This window comes from Phyllobates terribilis, unplaced genomic scaffold (genome assembly GCF_046119375.1).
Source record: "Phyllobates terribilis strain yellow unplaced genomic scaffold, ASM4611937v1 Scaffold_2__4_contigs__length_985480577, whole genome shotgun sequence".
In the NCBI taxonomy this organism is placed as follows: domain Eukaryota; kingdom Metazoa; phylum Chordata; class Amphibia; order Anura; family Dendrobatidae; genus Phyllobates; species Phyllobates terribilis.
In genome coordinates, this window is record NW_027362762.1 from 886,222,784 (window position 1) to 886,242,209 (window position 19,426).

The window sequence follows — 19,426 nt, forward strand, 5'->3', positions numbered from 1 at the left end:
ACAGACCTTAAGCATGGATCATTAGGTTGGAGAGAAAAGGCCCACCCCTGTGGTTCATTGCGCAAAAGTGACATAATAAAACCAATGCGCTGTGATTCATTCCCAGAGGACCTTGGTCTCAAATGAAAATATAACAAACAAGCATTTTTAAAGGAAAAAAAATCTTGCTGTTTACGATAAAAAACATCAGGCAGTCCTACCCTGAGTTCCACAAAATGCGCTCCAGAACAGCTACTCACGTGTTGCTGTAGCTCGGCCACCTCCAGAGACAATCCCTGCAAGCGTTGAGCCAAATCCTGGACGGAAACCATACTGATCCCCAAATTTCTTTCCTTTTAGTTTTTTGGGCTGGACTTACTGTTACGATCTGCAACATGCACTAAGGAAAGAAAGGGGAAAGCTGACCCTACAGTAAGACTAAGCTGAATTCCTACGACTGCTTGCATTGGAAATGCTGCCTTTTAGGCTGGTGGAGACGGAATCCTTCCGCAACTTTATGACGGTGGCCGTCCCTCGGTACTCGGTTCCCAGCCGACACTATTTCGCCCAGTGTGCCATCCCTGCACTACACAAGCACGTGTCCCAAAACATCTGCTGTGCCTGTTATGATCTGCAACATAAACTAAGGAAAAATAGGGGAAAGCTGTCCCTACAGTAAGACTAAGCTGAATTCCTACGATGTAGCGGGCTGCCTGCTCCTAGTGAACAGACCCGCCTTAGTCCTCGGCTAGTCTGAACGAAGACCTATAGCATAAGGGGAGGGATCCCTAAAAGAACTAATGACTGGGACAAAAATGGGACACCTCCTAAACAGAGAAGTTGTTGCAGAACACAAAAAGACAAACTGACAAAAAGGTACTAGAGGTCCCAGAAGGACCAAGCAAACTGACAGAGAAAGGCACCGAAGCACCTGGCTAGAGAAACAGTCAAACACTGAAGTCCAGCACAGCCAGGAGGGTGGAGCTAGAATATAAAGGCAGATGGTCAAGTGACTGCAAAACACAAGATGGAAAAAAACAAACAGGAGGGTTCTAACATAACCAAACAGCTGTGAGATATTCTTAATAGCCAGGGAGCATGTTTGTTTGTCTAATGGCACCTTCCTAAGCTAAAAATAGCAGCTGCCAGATGCCCCAGAAATGACATGAATGGGAATTAGGGATTATGGGATTAGGTGTCGCTGACACCAAGCCCTTTGTTTAGTGATGAAGAGGTGTCAACCAGACACCCTCATTACTAATGTTCAATTGGAATAATCAACAGGAAAACCAGCACCTACACCTCCAATCACTGCTTCATATAGCAGGACTAAGCACCTATCCCTTCAAGTCCTGGGTGCAAAAAAAAGCTTCCATTCATAGACAAAAAATACTGTGAATAGTTCAAGAAAAGTGGAATGCACTCACCGGACTGTGTTAAAATGCTTTTTTATTTTTTCTTCTTTGAAAGAAGAAAAAATAAAGAAGCATTTTAACACAGTCTGGTGAGTGCCTTCCAGTTTTCTTGAACTACCCTCATTACTAAACCCGTAAGTAAAGAGTTAAATAAACACACACACTCTGAAAGTAAAACACTTTATTTCAAATACAACAGACACATTCTTTAAGCATTTAAATTAACCAATATACTCACCCTAGGTCTGACGGTAATCCAAGGGTTAAAGTGCTGTCCCACGTTACGTTATTTAGCTTCAAAAAGCATTCATTGCTGTACAAAAACGCATAAAAAAATGCATCAAAAACGCACCAAAACGCACGTTTTTGCTGCAGCGTTTTTGCTGCCAAGAGATGCAAAAACCTTGCAGAAATTTCTGCATTAAAATCCTGAACGTGCGCACATACCCTTAATGGAAGCTAAAAAGAAATTCGTAAACACTCATGGAATTTCCCAGATTGGAACAAACCGTTTTAAGCATTATTTTAAGAATTAAGTGTATTTTGCTGTTTACTGCCTGAAATTCAATTTCTACATTTTGGTGAATTTATAGCTTGATCCCCAGCTAAGTAGAAGAAACATGATTTGATGAATAAATATTTCTTGATCACAAGCATCAGAAACTACCTAAATAAATACATCAGCATAGCACTTTCACTAAAATTGTATTCCTCGCTGGTACTGCGCTCCCTGGCTTTTATCATGTCACACTTCCAATTCTATCTCCTGTTACTTTATCTTTTTTTATTAAATGTTTGGAGTCAACCTATCTCGTTTATCATGTTGACACATGCTTGTTGAAAAACACTTAGAATTTATGGCGTATGCTCTTGCTTTTTACTGTACTCAGATGTAATGGACTGTTAAATGTGCATGACAATAAAATTATAGAAAACCACCACTACACTTCTGGGGTAAGCAGTGGGGTATAAAATCCCACCTGTACCGAATATCACCATGCACTTCAGGAATGTTTAAAACAAGGAAAATCCATCATTAAAATTGATTAGTGTTTGATCAATATTTACTTTAAATTCTTAAAATAAAATGAAATGAAAAATACAGAAGGTACATAAAAAATACTTTTTGTATCAAAAATATTATCCATCGCATTCATTAAAGGGGTTGTTCACTTTCAGAAAATGAAGGTAGGTTATTCAAAAGAAACAAACCACAATGAACTTACTCTCACGGGTACATCGGTAGGTCTCCACCGATGGTCCCGATGTCTGACAACTTTGGCCAGGTACACCGGTAGGTCTCCACCGATGGTCCCGATGTCTGACAACTTTGGCCAGGTACACCGGTAGGTCTCCACTGATGGTCCCGATGTCTGACTACTTTGGCTCAGTACACCGGTAGGTCTACACTGATGGTCCCCATGTCTGACAACTTTGGGCAGGTACACCGGTAGGTCTACACTGATGGTCCCCATGTCTGACAACCTTGGCCAGGTATACCGGTAGGTCTCCACCGATGGTCCCGATGTCTGACAACTTTGGCTATGGCTAGATACACTGGTAGGTCTCCACTGATGGTCCCGATGTCTGACAACTTTGGCTATGGCTAGATACACTGGTAGGTCTCCACTGATGGTCCCGATGTCTGACAACTTTGGCTAGGTACACCGGTAGGTCTCCACTGATGGTCCTTATGTCTGACAACTTTGGCTATGGCTAGGTACACCGGTAGGTCTCCACTGATGGTCCCGATGTCTGACAACCTTGGCCAGGTACACCGGTAGGTCACCACCAATGGTCCCGATGTCTGACAACCTTGGCCAGGTAAACCGGTAGGTCTCCACCAATGGTCCCAATGTCTGACAACCTTGGCCAGGTACACCGGTAAGTCTCCACCGATGGTCCCGATGTCTGACATGTCGACAGTGCAGGAGCCTGTCAGTGAGCTCAGCTCTGAAGTGGGCGTACCATTTACACTGGCTGCGCCCCTGAGCTTGCTGGTGCCGCAGCCAATGGCAGACACCAAAAGCATCGGAAGACTCGCCGATAGATCCGGGGAAGGTGAGAATAGGGCAGTTTGTGCATTTCAAATGAATAGTGCATGGATGACTTACATGTTGCATCAGGGTGCTGTCCTTTCCAAATATGGGGGGGGGGCAGATTTAGATAAGACAGATACGTAAAGAGTGTAATACAATATATTTAAAGCATGTGAACACTCCAACTTTGATACATTTTTTTTTCATTTAAATGCATATACTGTATATTGGCTTAAAAATCATTTTTGTTATTGAGTTTTGTTAAAAAATTTGCACCGCTTGGCTTTTACAGGCTCTTCAGACCAGATTTATCATTTATAGGGTTCTTTTTTTTTGCCTTCTCGTATTTGTTAACGCTTTTTGTGCCAAATTCTTAAAAATGGCACACGCGGTCCATAAATTTGTTGAAAAATTTAAAAAAACGCTTTTAATTTTTGTCTTTGACAACTTTTTAGAACCAAATGTCGCAAATCATTTATAAACGTTGCAAAAATGTGGCAAATTGAAAACTCAATAAACCTTACCCGAGGCAATGGACTGGAGTGAGTTATGGCAAAAAAAAAAGTGATGTTTGGTCTCATAAAGGCGCATTGCATGAATCTGACTAAAACATCTAGAAAAGTAAATTTGTCAAGGAAAAATTAAAAAAAAAGACTTCAAAAAGAAAGACAACTTTAAAAAAGGTATAAAACTTAGAGAATAAAAAGGAAATACTAAAGACACTAATGAAGAGCAAATTACTCCAGAAAACTGGAAAAACAGCAATGATGAATCTGGTGCTTTTTTTTTTCCTGCACATTGCTGGCTATTGAATGAATTATCTGAGAATCTGTCAGTCAGCTCCTTCTGTTGAAGAATACGTAATTCTTTTTTCTATCTTTTTCTGAAGTTCTCACAGCTGATATATTACCACAAAGTTCAGCTTAACTTTGATTTGGTCTGTGGTCATAAATGGCACAAACGTTTTCAGAAAAAAAAAAAAAACAGAAAGAAGAATTACAAACTCCCCATCAGAATGAGCTCACTGATGTAATTCTAAATAACTCATTCTGCAGCCAGCAATAGACACAAAGGCTATAGACAACAAAAAGTGCAATATTTTTACTGAAACTGCAAACATGATTTTTATTCCAAATGGCATGCATTTACAGAAGTACTCCCATCAAAAATGTTGTCTTCTTAATATATTGCAGCCATCATATTATCTATATTATATATGACTGTGTACTTACAATTGCTAATTTGCTTTTCTACCCCGTTAATTCTTCTCTTTTCCATTAGGTCTATGACATCACATGATTAAAAACTGACTAGCTGAATCATTTTAAGCTCTATGTAGAAACAGGAAGTTTCTTTTCCCTGCATGAGTCATCACTAGAACTACAATTCTACATTACCCTAAAGTCTCTGGCTGGAGGAGGAGCGAAGCAGTTAGGAATTGAAGAGGGGAATGATAAATGCAGGGAAAAGAGACTTCCTGTTTCAACATAGAGCAGATAAAAGAGAAGAATTAGCTGGGTAGAAAGGCAAAATGAGCAATTGTAAGTACACAGTGCTGTATAATATGATGACTGCAATATATTAAGAGGATAAATACTTTGATGGGAGTGCTTCTTTAAGTTAAAAAATGGCCCTATGGTGTCCATTTCTTTTAAACTATCAAATTGCAAATTAAAATAAAAGAAGAAGGCACCAAATATTGTAAGGGAATATTTGTTTTCTACAAAAAAAAATAAAAAATAAGCAGTTGATAATATCATCAACACCTCATATAGATACGTACAATCAGGACTCGTTTCAAACTCAAACTTGCGGCTGTTCGATCCATAACCAGCGGCTGTCCGAGCCCGGAGCTGGAAAATGTAGGTAGTATCAGGCTTAAGACCGCTGATGGTCACATTAGTACCTCTGGCTCTCAGGATGGTGTAACTCGTTTCCTGTTCCTGCTTTTGGAAACAAATATTTTCGTTAAAATCAATAAATAAAACATAAAACACGTAGCAAATCGTTATCATGCCGATGCACAGCAAAGGCAGCCATCGCTGAGATACAAGAGAACGTGGCATTTAAGTTCTCCGGAATCTCGAGATTTTATGTTTCTAGGTTGCACAATTTTTATATGAATTCCTATATGTACAGTTATGGTTTTCAGCTGCTTGTTGGGCAGGATATCTGACATCTGAAACATATTATTTTCACCCTGATAGCATTGTTTGAAGTCTGAAATATCTGGTAATTAGTCTGAGCCATCAGATAATTCACTTTTAAAGCCGTATAAAGCTTTGTGATGTTTTAATTTAAAAGTCTGACGAAAATTCCACCAACGTTTGATCAGTCCATAAATTCTGCATTTTTCTGGAAGTCATAAGTTATAGGGACCTACATGTATAGGGTAATGTATTCCATAACTTTATGCGTTTCGTTTATGATCCCACAGAACAATGATGATGATTTCTAGGGGTCTTAATGATCTTTGATTATTCAGTTTTATGGGACTTCAGAGAAACATTTACTCACCTAAGAGAAGGGACATAGTCATTTGTCCTACGCAGGTAAATATCTATTCTTGATTTTTTTTTAATCTAAATTGGGTCAAAATCTGTTGCATTAAACTATTAACAAAATACCTTGCATTTATTATGCAAAGTTCCAAATCTGCTACAGAGATGGATATAAAAGAAAATCTGATAGCCACCACTAGAGGGAGCTCTGCATAATATTGCATACTGTTAAGGAGTTACTCAGTAAAACTGTATGCTTAAAGAAAAGTTGTCAAGTTGCACCTGGTGTGTGACTGAGTGCATGTTATATAGCAGGAAGAGCTGAGTAGATTGATATATAGCTTTAATGGGAAATATTCACTATACTTTGTAATTTAAGAGTTTTATTTATTGATAGCTCAGTGATAGCTATATAGTGTATCTATGCACGGTAGAGGGGTGTGAAACTCCCAAAATTTGATATTGGCAGATTCAGTCAATTCGGGGGTGGGGTTATTGAAATAAGCAATAGACACTACTCCAGTCACATGCCAACACAAGCAATGTTATTCTGTATTGTGCAGGTGACACTGAAAGAAGGGGACACCAGGTTTAAATAAACTATATTAGTAAGTTACAGAACTTACATAACTTAAAAGGAATCTGTCACCAGGTTTGTGCAACCCCATGTGAGAGCAGCATGATGTAGGGGCAGAGATTCTGATTCCACCAATGTGTCACTTACTGGGCTGCTTGCTGCAGTTTTCATAAAATCACAGTTTTATCTGTTGTAGATCTAGCCGTTCTCTGATTTCTGAGATCTGTATAACCCCGCCCATACCACCGATTGGCAGCTTTCTGTGTACACTGTGCATAGGCAGAAAGCTGCCAAATCAGTGGTGGGGACCGGGTTACACAGAGCTCATGAATATGGAGGACTTCCTGGCAGCAGGTTTACTAGTCCTCTAGTGATAATCTCCTCCTGATAAAACAGTGAATTTATCAAAACTGGAGCAAGCAGCCCAGTAAGTGACATATCACTGGAATCAGGGTCTCTACATTCGGAGCCAAAAGCTGGTGACAGGTTCTCCTTAATTTCTGAATTTTTATGTATTGAAAACTCCTTCATACAGGAATTCCAGTGACAAACATTTATGACATTTTCATAGCATATGCCATAAATGTTTAATAGATGTGGGTTCCAAGAATGTGCCCAGCAACTATCTTAAGAATGGGGCACTGTCACACACTGCGGTCAGTGAAAAGGTGGTTAAAATTCCCAGACAAATGGATGGAAATCCTGACCAACTCTCCACTGACAGCAGTGTCCATCAGTGCCCTGATCTGGAAAAACACTAGATGGAGATCCCATTGGCGAAACCTGCATCAGTTATACACTTATGGCATTTACATATACAATATGGGAATACCCCTTAAACCATTGGTTTTTACTGCTGTCTTTTGCTTATTTTAGGAACATCCCAAAAATTCCGCCAACTGTGTGAGCAAATTTATCTTTACTTTTATCTTTTATTTATAGGATTAGTGTTCCTTTTACACAAAAATAAAACTGCTCTCCAAAAAAAATGTCTCTGGCCTGTAACTAATACCTTGAAAGAGAATATATATCGATAACATTTGGAAAGCTTCTCAGACTTATTCTTGGCAGATACAATAGGGTTTGTTAAGATTTTGCAGTAATTACTTTTCTTCCCACCTTTTCATAGTACTTGACCTCATAGTCCAAGATGATCCCATTTGGGTGTTCCGGCTCTTGCCAAGAAAGGGCAATACTGTTTCTAGATGTCCGGTCTTTTCTAATTACAGTGACAGGCGATGGAGCTGCGGAGGAAAGGAGAAAGAAGACGAAAATATTTACGGTTGGCGAGGAGTATTGGTTTGCATATGAATGCTTGTTGACGATATCTGGCTTTGTATCAAGAGCGAGCAGCTGGGTTCTAGCTCTGGTAACTTATCGAGGAGCATGTTGGGCCTGGAGACAAATGAACTGACATTTTCTATTAGCGGAGCACTGGTGGCAAGTGAGCAGATGTTTCTAATATGCTACTAGAACGTAACTAATGAAAACACTTGCGCTATTAAAAGGGTAGAAAATTAATAGAGATCTGTGAGTGCTGGATCTCAGGCCACGTTCAGGATATTGTCAGCGACTTGTGTTTTGAAGTGAATGGCAATTCATTTTATATCTTTTAACGTCAGCGTTCACCGAGATGTATGTTAATAATTATACACTTATTCATGATAATGGCCGCCCGTAAATGCATACAATGGGAAGCTCCAGGAGAGTTGTATAAACAACTTACTAATGTGCTTTTAAGTAAATTTCATTATTTTTATGCCAAGACGTGAACATTCGCTGCTAAATAAAATTGGACTTTTTTTTCCTATGAAAAAATAAGTTAATTCATTGAGCTTTGCACAAAAATTCTATGAGCGAGACCTGTAATCCCACAATACAGAGTGTATTAAATGAAAAAACGAAGGCAGCACTCCAATAAATTGTGCTAGTGTGTCCACATTTCTGCACAAGTTATTGGAGTGCTGCCTCCTTTTTCTCATTATCTTAGTGGACAAGTTGGATATAGGTCCATGAGGTCTTGAACCCATTATTTAAAGAGGTTGTCCACTATTTTTACATTGATGGCCTATCCTTAGGATTGATCATCAATGTCTGATTGGCCGGAATCCAAAACCCGACACTCAGCACCAGCGCCGATCAGCTGTTATTGGTGTCGGTAGCCGCCGTCTAGAAGTCCTTACTTGCTGAGCTGCTCTGTCTACTTCTAGTGGCTGCTGCCACTAAATCAATAGGAGGCGGATGTGGAGTAACAAGCCCCGGCCACTACAAGTAGACGGAGTAGCTCAACAAGTGAGTAGTAGTGGCCGGCTGACGCAGCTGCCACCATAAACAACTGATCAGCGGGTGTGTCAAGTGTCGGACCCCAGCCAATCAGACATTGATGACCTATCCTAAGATCAATGTAAAAGTAGTGCACAACCTCTTTAATATTTTTGGTGCTGCTTCACTGTGTTGTTATTTGATATATCGTTAGATTAACCTACCTATTTTTTTTATAATTCAAAACGGAAAACAGCACCGAGCTAGTAATTTGGGTACAAATCCGTGAAAACTGACAATGTGTCCCCCTTCATAAACGCAGCAAAAATAGCAGCACTTCAAAGTTTCAGAGGAGCAAAAATAAATCATTTATTTGCCCAAATTGCACAACATGAAATATGGTCAATAAAGAAGTTGGTTTGCTTCACTGGAATTTTGGAGTGAAGCTATTTTTGCTGTATTATCTATAAATTTATTTGTCCACAGCGGGGCGCACAAACCATTGATGCAGCCTGTGCAATCACACAAGGACCATACACTCGGTATGTATATTTAATGTATTTATTAAATTGATTGTAGCTAATTGTAAATTAGTAGCAATTTAAATATAGTATATATATATATATATATATATATATATACACAAACACACACATATTATATATATATATATATATATATATATATATATATATATATATATATTATATACCCCAAAAGTTTGGACACACCTTCTCATTTAATGATTTTTCTGTATTTTCATGACTATGAAAATTGTACATTTACACTGAAGGCATCAAAACTATGAATTAACACATGTGGAATTATATACTTAACAAAAAAGTGTGAAACAACTGAAAATATGTCTTATATTCTAGGTTCTTCAAAGTAGTCACCTTTCGCTATGATGACTGCTTTGCACACTCTTGGCATTCTCTTGATGAGCTTCAAGAGGTAGTCACCGGAAATGGTCTTCCAACAATCTTGAAGGAGTTCCCAGAGATGCTTAGCACTTGTTGGCCCTTTTGCCTTCACTCTGCGGTCCAGCTCACCCCAAACCATCTTGATTGGGTTCAGGTCTGGTGACTGTGGAGGCCAGGTCATCTGGCGTAGCACCCCATCACTCTCCTTCTTGGTCAAAAAGCCCTTACACAGCCTGGAGGTGTGTTTGGGGTCATTGTCCTGTTGAAAAATAAATGATGGTCCAACTAAACGCAAACCGGATGGAATAGCATGCCGCTGCAAGATGCTGTGGTAGCCATGCTGGTTCAGTATGCCTTCAATTTTGAATAAATCCCCAACAGTGTCACCAGCAAAGCACCCCCACACCATCACACCTCCTCCCCCATGCTTCACGGTGGGAACCAGGCATGTAGAGTCCATCCGTTCACCTTTTCTGCGTCGCACAAAGCCACGGTGGTTGGAACCAAAGATCTCAAATTTGGACTCATCAGACCAAAGCACAGATTTCCACTGGTCTAATGTCCTTTCCTTGTGTTCTTTAGCCAAAACAAGTCTCTTCTGCTTGTTGCCTGTCCTTAGCAGTGGTTTCCTAGCAGCTATTTTACCATGAAGGCCTGCTGCACAAAGTCTCCTCTTAACAGTTGTTGAAGAGATGTATCTGCTGCTAGAACTCTGTGTGGCATTGACCTGGTCTCTAATCTGAGCTGCTGTTAACATGCGATTTCTGAGGCTGGTGACTCGGATAAACTTATCCTCAGAAGCAGAGGTGACTCTTGGTATTTCCTTTCCTGGGGCAGTCCTCATGTGAGCCAATTTCTTTGTAGCACTTGATGGTTTTTGCAACTGCACTTGGGGACACTTTCAAAGTTTGCCCAATTTTTCGCAATGACTGACCTTAATTTCTTAAAGTAATGATGGCCACTAGTTTTTCTTTACTTAGCTGCTTTTTTCTTGCCATAATACAAATTCTAACAGTCTATTCAGTAGGACTATCAGCTGTGTATCCACCAGACTTCTGCACAACACAACTGATGGTCCCAACCCCATTTATAAGGCAAGAAATCCCACTTATTAAACCTGACAGGGCACACCTGTGAAGTGAAAACCATTTCCGGTGACTACCTCTTGAAGCTCATCAAGAGAATGCCAAGAGTGTGCAAAGCAGTCATCAAAGCAAAAGGTGGCTACTCTGAAGAACCTAGAATATAAGACATATTTTCACTTGTTTCACACTTTTTTGTTAAGTATATAATTCCACATGTGTTAATTCAGAGTTTTGATGCCTTTAGTGTGAATGTACAATTTTCATAGTCATGAAAATGCAGAAAAATCTTTAAATGAGAAGGTGTGTCCAAACTTTTGGTCTATACTTATATATATATACATACGCACACATACACGTGGTCACAATTGTTGGTACCCCTCATTTAATGAAATAAAAACCCACAATGGTCACAGTAATAACTTGAATCTGACAAAAGTAATAATAAATTAAAAATCTATGAACAAATGAGAGTCAGACATTGCTTTTCTGCTTCCATAGAATTTAAAAAAAAATTAAACTCATGAAATCGGCCTGGACAGAAATGATGGTTCTTCTTCTTAACTTAATATTTTGTTGAACAACCTTTTGAGGCAATCACTGCAATCAAACGATTCCTGTAACCGTCAATGAGACTTCTGCACCTCTGGACAGGTATTTTGGCCCACTCCTCATGAGCAAACTGCTCCAGTTGTCTCGTGTTTGAAGGTTGCCTTTTCCAGACGCCATGTTTCAGCTCTTTCCAAAGATGCTCAATAGGATTTAGGTCAGGGCTCATAGAAGGCCACTTCAGAATAGTCCAATGTTTTCCTCTTAGCCATTCTTGGGTGTTTTTAGCTGTGTGTTTTGGGTCATTATCCTTTTGCAAGACCCATGACCTGCGACTGAGACCAAGCTTTCTGACACTGGGCAGCACATTTCTCTCTAGAATCCCTTGATAGTCTTGAGATTTCATGGTACCCTGCACAGATTCAATACACCCTGTGCAAGATGCGGCAAAGCAGCCCCAGAACATAACAGAGCGTCCTCCATGTTTCACAGTAGGGACAGTGTTCTTTTCTTGATATTCTTCATTTTTCCGTCTATGAACATAGAGCTGATGTGCCTTGCCAAAAACTTCCATTTTTGTCTCATCTCTCCATAGGACATTCTCCCAGAAGCTTTGTGGCTTGTCAACATGTAGTTTGGCCAATTTCAGTCTGGCTTTTTTATAATTTTTTCTCAACAATGGTGTTCTCCTTGGTCGTCTCCCATGAAGTCCACTTTGGATCAAACAACAACGGATGGTGCGATTTGACACTGATGTTCCTTGAGCTTGAAGTTCACCTTTAATCTCTTTAGAAGTTATCCTGGGCTCTTTTGTTACCATTCGTATTATCAGTCTCTTTGATTTGTCATCAATTTTCCTCCTGTGGCCACGTCCAGGGAGGTTGGCTACAGTCCCATGGATCTTACATTTCTGAATAATATGTGCAACTGTAGTCACAGGAACATCAAGCTGCTTGGAGATGGTCTTATAACCTTTACCTTTAACATGCTTGTCTATAATTTTCTTTCTAATCTCCTGAGACAACTCTTTCTTTTGCTTCCTCTGGTCCATGTTGAGTGTGGTACACACCATGTCACCAAACAGCACAGTGAGTATCTGTATCCCTATATACAGGCCCACTGACTGATTACAAGATTGTAGACACCTGTGATGCTAATTAGTGGACACAACTTGATTTAACATGTCCCTTTTGTCACATTATTTTCAGAGGTACCATCATTTCTGTCCAGGCCTATTTCATGAGTTTAATTTTTTTTTAAATTCTGTGGAAGCAGGGCTGAAAAGCAATGACTGACTTTCATTTGTTCATTTTCATAGATTTTTAATTTCTTATTACTTTTGTCAGATTCAAGTTATTTCTGTGACCATTGTGGGTTTTTCTTTCATTAAACGAGGGGGACCAACAATTTTGACCACGTGTGTATATATATATTATACATATACACACACACACTAGGATGAACATGCGTTCTACAGAAAAAAAAACTTGCTTTATTCAAAGTCTCACCACCTATAATCTTTACACATAATGATCTGGAATATCCTTAAAAAATTGTTTCTTTTGGTTGTGTTTAAAAGGTGGCTGAATGTCCTCAATGTCAGCCCTTGGACACTTAATAGGCGTTAAAATAAGATTTGGGTAGTTTTAATATAGAGCAGCAATAAGGGCCCCACTGCTCCTTGAAACTCTCTCCAACTTGCTTATTTGTAATTTGCAAAGAATATTTAATATTAATATTAGTTTATATTTCCTTTTTCCAGATTACAGACAATATGCAGTATTGTTCACGGTTTTAGGTAAGTTTAATCTTTAAATATTCCCGCAGCAGCCTACACCACTCCCATTGTGTCTTTTACTGTCTAATTACATTTTTGCCGGAAATTCACTTACAAATTATTATTATAAATTAAAGCAAGTGTTGATGAGCGATATTAGGGTGGTTTACAGCAAGTAGGGTAAAGTGACGTTGATGTCATTCGACACGACCAGTAGTAACACTGGTACAGAGGCCAGTGCGTGTGGCCTCTTGCAACAGAAATTACAGAAAGAACTGCTGAGTTTGCCGTGTAGGCTCCACATTCACAAACTAATTGTTGCAAGCGTGTTTGATAAATTGTGGACGGCATCAACAGGTCCAAATATGAAGTTATTGGAGAGACTTTTGGCTGCCTGGAAACTGTATAAAACCAAGTTTTCGGCTGGAATGGAAGATGACATAGTTTCAACTGAGCTAGGTCCACTTAAGTAGTGTCTCGTTGAATTTTGCACCAACCAGCTTGCACAATGCCATCCAAGAGATGATTACAAGGAATTATTAACACTGGCACTCCTGTTCCTTGGTTCGCTGGCAAACCCAGATGTACACATCAACACTCCAGGTGCCGATCATCGGGCCCGATGGATGGTCAAGCTCATATACGCTCTGAAGATCTTCATGTTTCATCACCAACTTTGTTTAACTTTGACAGAGTTAAAAAATCTCCGACAATTTTGCACTTTTACTCTCGGCTTTTACTTGAAGGCTTGGTACCTCTGTCAGATCCCAGCCACATTGCTGTAAAATGACTTGATATTACGGCAAGAACTTGGAGCATACAAAGGAATCAATGCGGCTGTTGCTGAGGCAGCAATAAAAACTTTCAGCAGACACCTGTGGTACCTCAGTGAGATTATGGTGGGTTTGGCTTTTTTTGACTGAGGTTCAAACTGCAAAAAAGCTTGAGATGGTTCTGGCTCTGCAGAAGGAAGGCAACGATGTCTGCTCAACTCGCGTGCAGCTTGCCGAAGACCTTGTGTAACACATGAAGCTTCATCACTTCATGTCGTTCAACACAAAAAAACTGTTTGTTGCACTGGAAATAAACCAAGATTTTCTTCTTCTGTGGCACACCAATGCAAGTTACATCAATGCATCCTCAAAAGTCACAGGATTGAAAATCGTGAATGATGTTGCCAAATGCTCAATTGCACTCATGAGTAGTGTTGAGCGAATTTGTTCGGCATTTCAAATTCGTGTTCGCGTTCGAGGTTCCAACTTGTTTGCGCAAAAAAATTGGCTCCGCCCACGAACATCCCTGATTTGCCACAATGTCACGCAGATGTCACTACTCAACACTACTCATGAGTACATTCAATTCGTTACTGAGCACTCCAGAAGACCAGGAACAGTTTATTCTCCAGTATGTGGAGAAGCATCGACATGACTATCCTGAACCAATTAAAGCAGGTTTCGCTAAAAAAAGTCAAACCGTGGAACTTCTGTAAAATTGTACATTTACTTTGCTGCAAGACATTTATTACAAATAATTGTTAGGGTTGTGATGATTGAGCTACCAGTAAACAATGTTGCAATGTTACGAAATTTTGTGTAAGTTACAATCACAACAAAGGGAATTATACCAAGGGGTGAGACCTAAAAATTTACACAAAAATTGACCAATTGTTCTATCTATCTATCATAATGTAACTGGCCTATGCAAATAACATTTCCATTCTCACTAAGTTCTTTGTTTGGGCTTCGTGCCCCCATTGCTTCATCTATGGAAATAAATTTAACATTGCAATTCGGAAACTTAACCTTAAAGTGTTGAATGTAATACAAGGACCAACTGTGTGGGTACATGTGCAACCAAAGGAGCATTACTGATTTCCTGTCACTGTGACCGGGAAGAAAAGACGGATTTACTGTGAATAAAGTCTCCGTCATTCTGAAGAGCATTCCAATCCCTTTTATTGGATTAGATCTGATTTTGTCTCCTGTCATCAAAACACAATTTGTAAGGAAGGTATTAGAACTTTCTTACAAAACGAGGTATTGAAGCAAGTTAAAATCTGCGCTAAGCTGTAGATTAGCAATCATCGCTATAGCTACAGTACCTGCTGTTTTCAAAGGCACCAAACCCAATGATTTTGCTGTTGTTGGCACAATAAAGGGATTTTAACGGGTATAACTTTTTTAACGCTTAGTCTTTATACTTTTTCCACCATGAATCACAGCATTCCAGCTCCAGTCATTGTATCATATATCTGGAAAAACAGTTTTACAATTTTGAAGTAATCCAGTATATTTTCTTAAAGACATGCTGCAGCTTTTATTTAATAAATTAAATATATATATTTTTTATAATTTAGGGAACAATACAATGCTCTAAAATAAGAGATTAATCTACTTCTCATATATCTTCTTCCCATTTGCTAGTAAAGCAGACTTTTATAGATAACCTGCACATGTCTTTAGCATTCATTTGCACTATTTTCTTCTAGTTTGCACCTTTGTAGTGATTTTGCTTTGCTAGATATAAAAAATGTAAAAGTTTTGTCTTTTTAAAAAAGTCAAAGTTTTGGCACAATTCTACTCTGCTGCATGGGTGATGTAGCCAAGCATAATATAAACGATACCCCAAAAACATTTGTCTTGTGCCTGAAAATATACATTATGCTTTAGTAATAAATTGATTAATGGCTGTTAACCATTTAGATGCTGCTGTCAATCTCTGACAGAAATTAAATTAAATGGAACGTGCATCAGTCCTCTCACAAATCAGCTCCCTTAGCCCCCCACTACACAAGCGATACATCACTGGAATCAGGGTCTCTGTCTCTACATCATGCTGCTCACTGATGGGGTGGCGAAAACCTAGTGACAGATTCCTTTAAAAGGTTAAATAACAAGATCTTTTATAAGTGGATTATGGATTATCCATTATGGATGTGGAAATACAAATATATAATTTTTTTCTGATATCTCTTGATATTGGTCATTTTTTCATTTAGACATAATTAATCTGCGACATCAAAATGCCCTGGTTGAGAACTTACCCTAACTATGAAAACTACCTTTGCTAATCTTAAGGGCACTTTAACACCGGATATAAAAATCTAATGCATATATTCCTGTTAAATTTTCTGCAGCAAATCGACATCAAAATCTGCTGGTGTAACATGATTTTGCTGTGGCTCTGGGGTGGAATTTAGCATAGAATTCTCATCTCTACATTGAAAAGAGTGAAATCCACTATGAAAATTATCAAGATAAATTGACATGATGCAGAATCTAAAGATCGACACTGCACGTCAGACTAGTTTTAAATAAAATAATTAACTAAAGAATATTGTAGCACTTGGAAGAGTTTTGTTAACAATTTCAACCAATTCCTAAAATGTACACTGTCTCAAATATGGTCATCAAATTGAATGTCCTAAAGACCTTTTCCATTGGGCGATGTTCACTTGTTCTACTATTGCCCAGTTCAAACAGGCCGAAAGGTCAAATGACACACAGTAAACTGATTGTAAGCCATTGATTACACCTTTTGTATACAAAAACTTTAGATCTCATTGTGTAAACAGTAGAGATTGGAGAATTAGGACTTTGGTCAGTAACCTGTGACCACTGGTGTTATGATACTGGTGTAGCACTGCTGGAATAAAGTGGTCGAAGGAGCACGAGCAGGAACAACAAGTGGTAGTAGATGTTCTTGGAGTTAGCAAAGGAGTTGTAGGAAACAATCCATAGATGGGCATCATAGAATGTTAGAGTTGGAGGGGACCTCCAAGGTCATCTAGTCCAACCCCCTGCTCAATGCAGGATTCACTAAACCATCTCAGACTGATGTCTGTCCAGCCTCTGTTTGAAGACTTCAATTGAAGAAGAACTCGCCACCTCTCGTGGCCGCCTGTTCCACTGGTTAATCACCCTCACTTTCAAAAAGTTTTTTTTTCTAATATCTAATCTGTATCTTCTCCCATTCAGTTTTATCCCATTGCTTTTAGTCTTTCTTTGTACAAATGAGAATAAAGCTGATCCCTCTACAGTGTGACAGCCCTTGAGATATTTGTAGACAGCTATTAAGGTAAGACAGTTCAGAGCTGGAGACTGGAGCTAGACTAAACAGCTAGACACAATACTCAAGCAATGTATGAAAGATCCATGTAGCTTTAAGTAGGCCCAAACAAGAAACAAGATGGATTCCACAGGTTCAGAATCCGCCATTGCAGTAAAGGGCAATTGCAGAACACAGCAGCAGCCTCCAGTGGTAAGTAGTGAAATTGCAGCATAATTATTAAAGTGAACAATAGTGGCTAAACTGTAGAAGGACAACAGGAATCCTGACAATTGGACAGGAGATCTGTGAATCTCTTCACCTCTCTGCAATCCTGGCTCTCCTTTCCATTAGCTGGGCTGGTGTGACATCTTCATTGCAGTGTGACAAACACGCATCTTCACGTCAGTCCACCTAATCAAAAGAAGAGTCGGGAATGCCAGAAGGTGAGGAAACTCAAAGGATTCCCATCCAGCAGTCACAGATCACTGTCCAGGCCGATGGACCGGAGTCTGCAAATTGATTCTCCCATCTTTAGTAAAGAGCAAATGTGCTGATGACAATAACAAAGGGTTTTGCAAGAATTATTGCTTATCGATGATTGGTGGTCATTGCGGCCAATTGGTGTGCCCATGTAAAAAGACTTAACTTGCATATACTTCCTAAGATTACCTAGAAAGCCAATGGTGTAATGTCCATACTCAACATCACCACTGATAAGATGTTTAAGGTGCATCACCGAGCACTGCCTCACAATGGCCCAGTCTATATTAGGATGCACATTTTTGGGTGGAGTTCATGCAAATCCTACCCATTTTCAGTGTGGGAAATGTCAGAAATTGACAACATATTTTTTTTAAAAAAAATTCAATACAATCAAAGCAAATTCAGAAAACTTGACAAAATCTGTAATTTCCCCATCCTCCATCCCCCTACCACTCATAATACTAATGTTATCCATTTTGGCTAAAGGGCTTTTGAGCCCCCTGAGGCACCAGGACATGGGTATAACTTCTACCTGTGCACTCCATATAGTTTCACCCTTGTAGGAAACCTAACAAAATTGGAATTTGGCTCACAACACTTTAACAATTTCACTTGATTTCAAGTGTAAGTTAGACTCAAGAATTAGATTTCATGTTATAAAAGAGACAAAATAACAAAAATATAAAATGACAATACCACATACGCGGGTCACAGGAGCTCCTAACTGAAGTCTCCAGGAGTGAATCAGAGCCTTGATTAGCAATATTACAGTCTAATGAAGCATTCCCGAGACATCGTCTTCATTCCACATCCCTATTGTTTGGTGAATTTATCTGTGCCACAGTAATTATCTCACCGTTTTATTTCATTGAAATCTTTCTTGAAGACACGCTCCCCTGCCGCTTCCTCATTAGCTTTTGCCTAACAGACATTTTAGGAGACTATTTTTAGCACATTTTTCGCTAATACATACAACAGGAGAGACGGAAAAACAAGCCCCAGCAGAAAGGAAGGGTATGAACTACTTCAAAAACCTCTGCGGGCTTTACGCTAAGTAAACCAGGGCAGAGCTTCCAATTATATACGCCGAGAGAATTCTTATCAGATTGATGACTTTCTTAACAACACGTTCACTATTGTACAAGATACCGGACAGGGCTATAGAGCCGCAATTCCTCTACAACTCTACAATTCCAGGGGAGATTATTACTATGAAGAATATAGATATTGTATGATCACATGAGTCACACCCCCAATTTTTAAAGGGGTTTTCCACTACTAGGACAACCCCTTTTATTCCCCATGTTTGGCCCCCGATAAAATAGAAACACCCACAGTGGGTATGGAAAGTATTCAGACCCCTTTAAATTTTTCACTCCTTGTTTCATTGCAGCCATTTTGTAAATTGTAAAAAGTTCATTTTTTTCTCATTAAAGTACACTCTGCACCCCATCTTGACTGAAAAAAACCCCCAGAAATGTAGAAATTTTTGCAAATTTATTAAAAAAGAAAAACTGAAATATCACATGGTCATAAGTATTCAGACCCTTTGCTCAGTATTGAGTAGAAGCACCTTTTTGAGTCTTCTTGGGAATTATGCAACAAGTTTTTCACACCTGGATTTGGGGATCCTCTGCCATTCTTCCTTGCAGATCCTCTCCAGTTCTGTCAGGTTGGATGGTGAACGTTGGTGGACAGCCATTTTCAGGTATCTCTAGAGATGCTCAATTGGGTTTAGGTCAGGACTCTGGCTGGGTCAGTCAACAATGGTCACAGAGTTGTTCTGAAG

The 19,426-nt window shown here is 39.3% G+C and overlaps 1 protein-coding gene across 2 annotated transcripts in view; it reads right to left on the reverse strand.

The window, feature by feature from the left end:
* Window positions 1–19,426, reverse strand: part of EPHA3 (EPH receptor A3) — a 532,047-nt gene that overhangs the window by 149,524 nt on the left and 363,097 nt on the right. The window contains exons 6-7 of one of the 2 annotated variants that reach the window (XM_073668198.1): window positions 7,631–7,755; window positions 5,217–5,376 (exon numbers count right to left, since the gene is read on the reverse strand). In XM_073668198.1, the coding sequence (XP_073524299.1) occupies window positions 5,217–5,376; window positions 7,631–7,755 (285 nt within the window). Of the gene's footprint in view, window positions 1–5,216; window positions 5,380–7,630; window positions 7,756–19,426 lie in introns of both variants that reach the window. The other variant, XM_073668189.1, reaches the window with a different exon arrangement.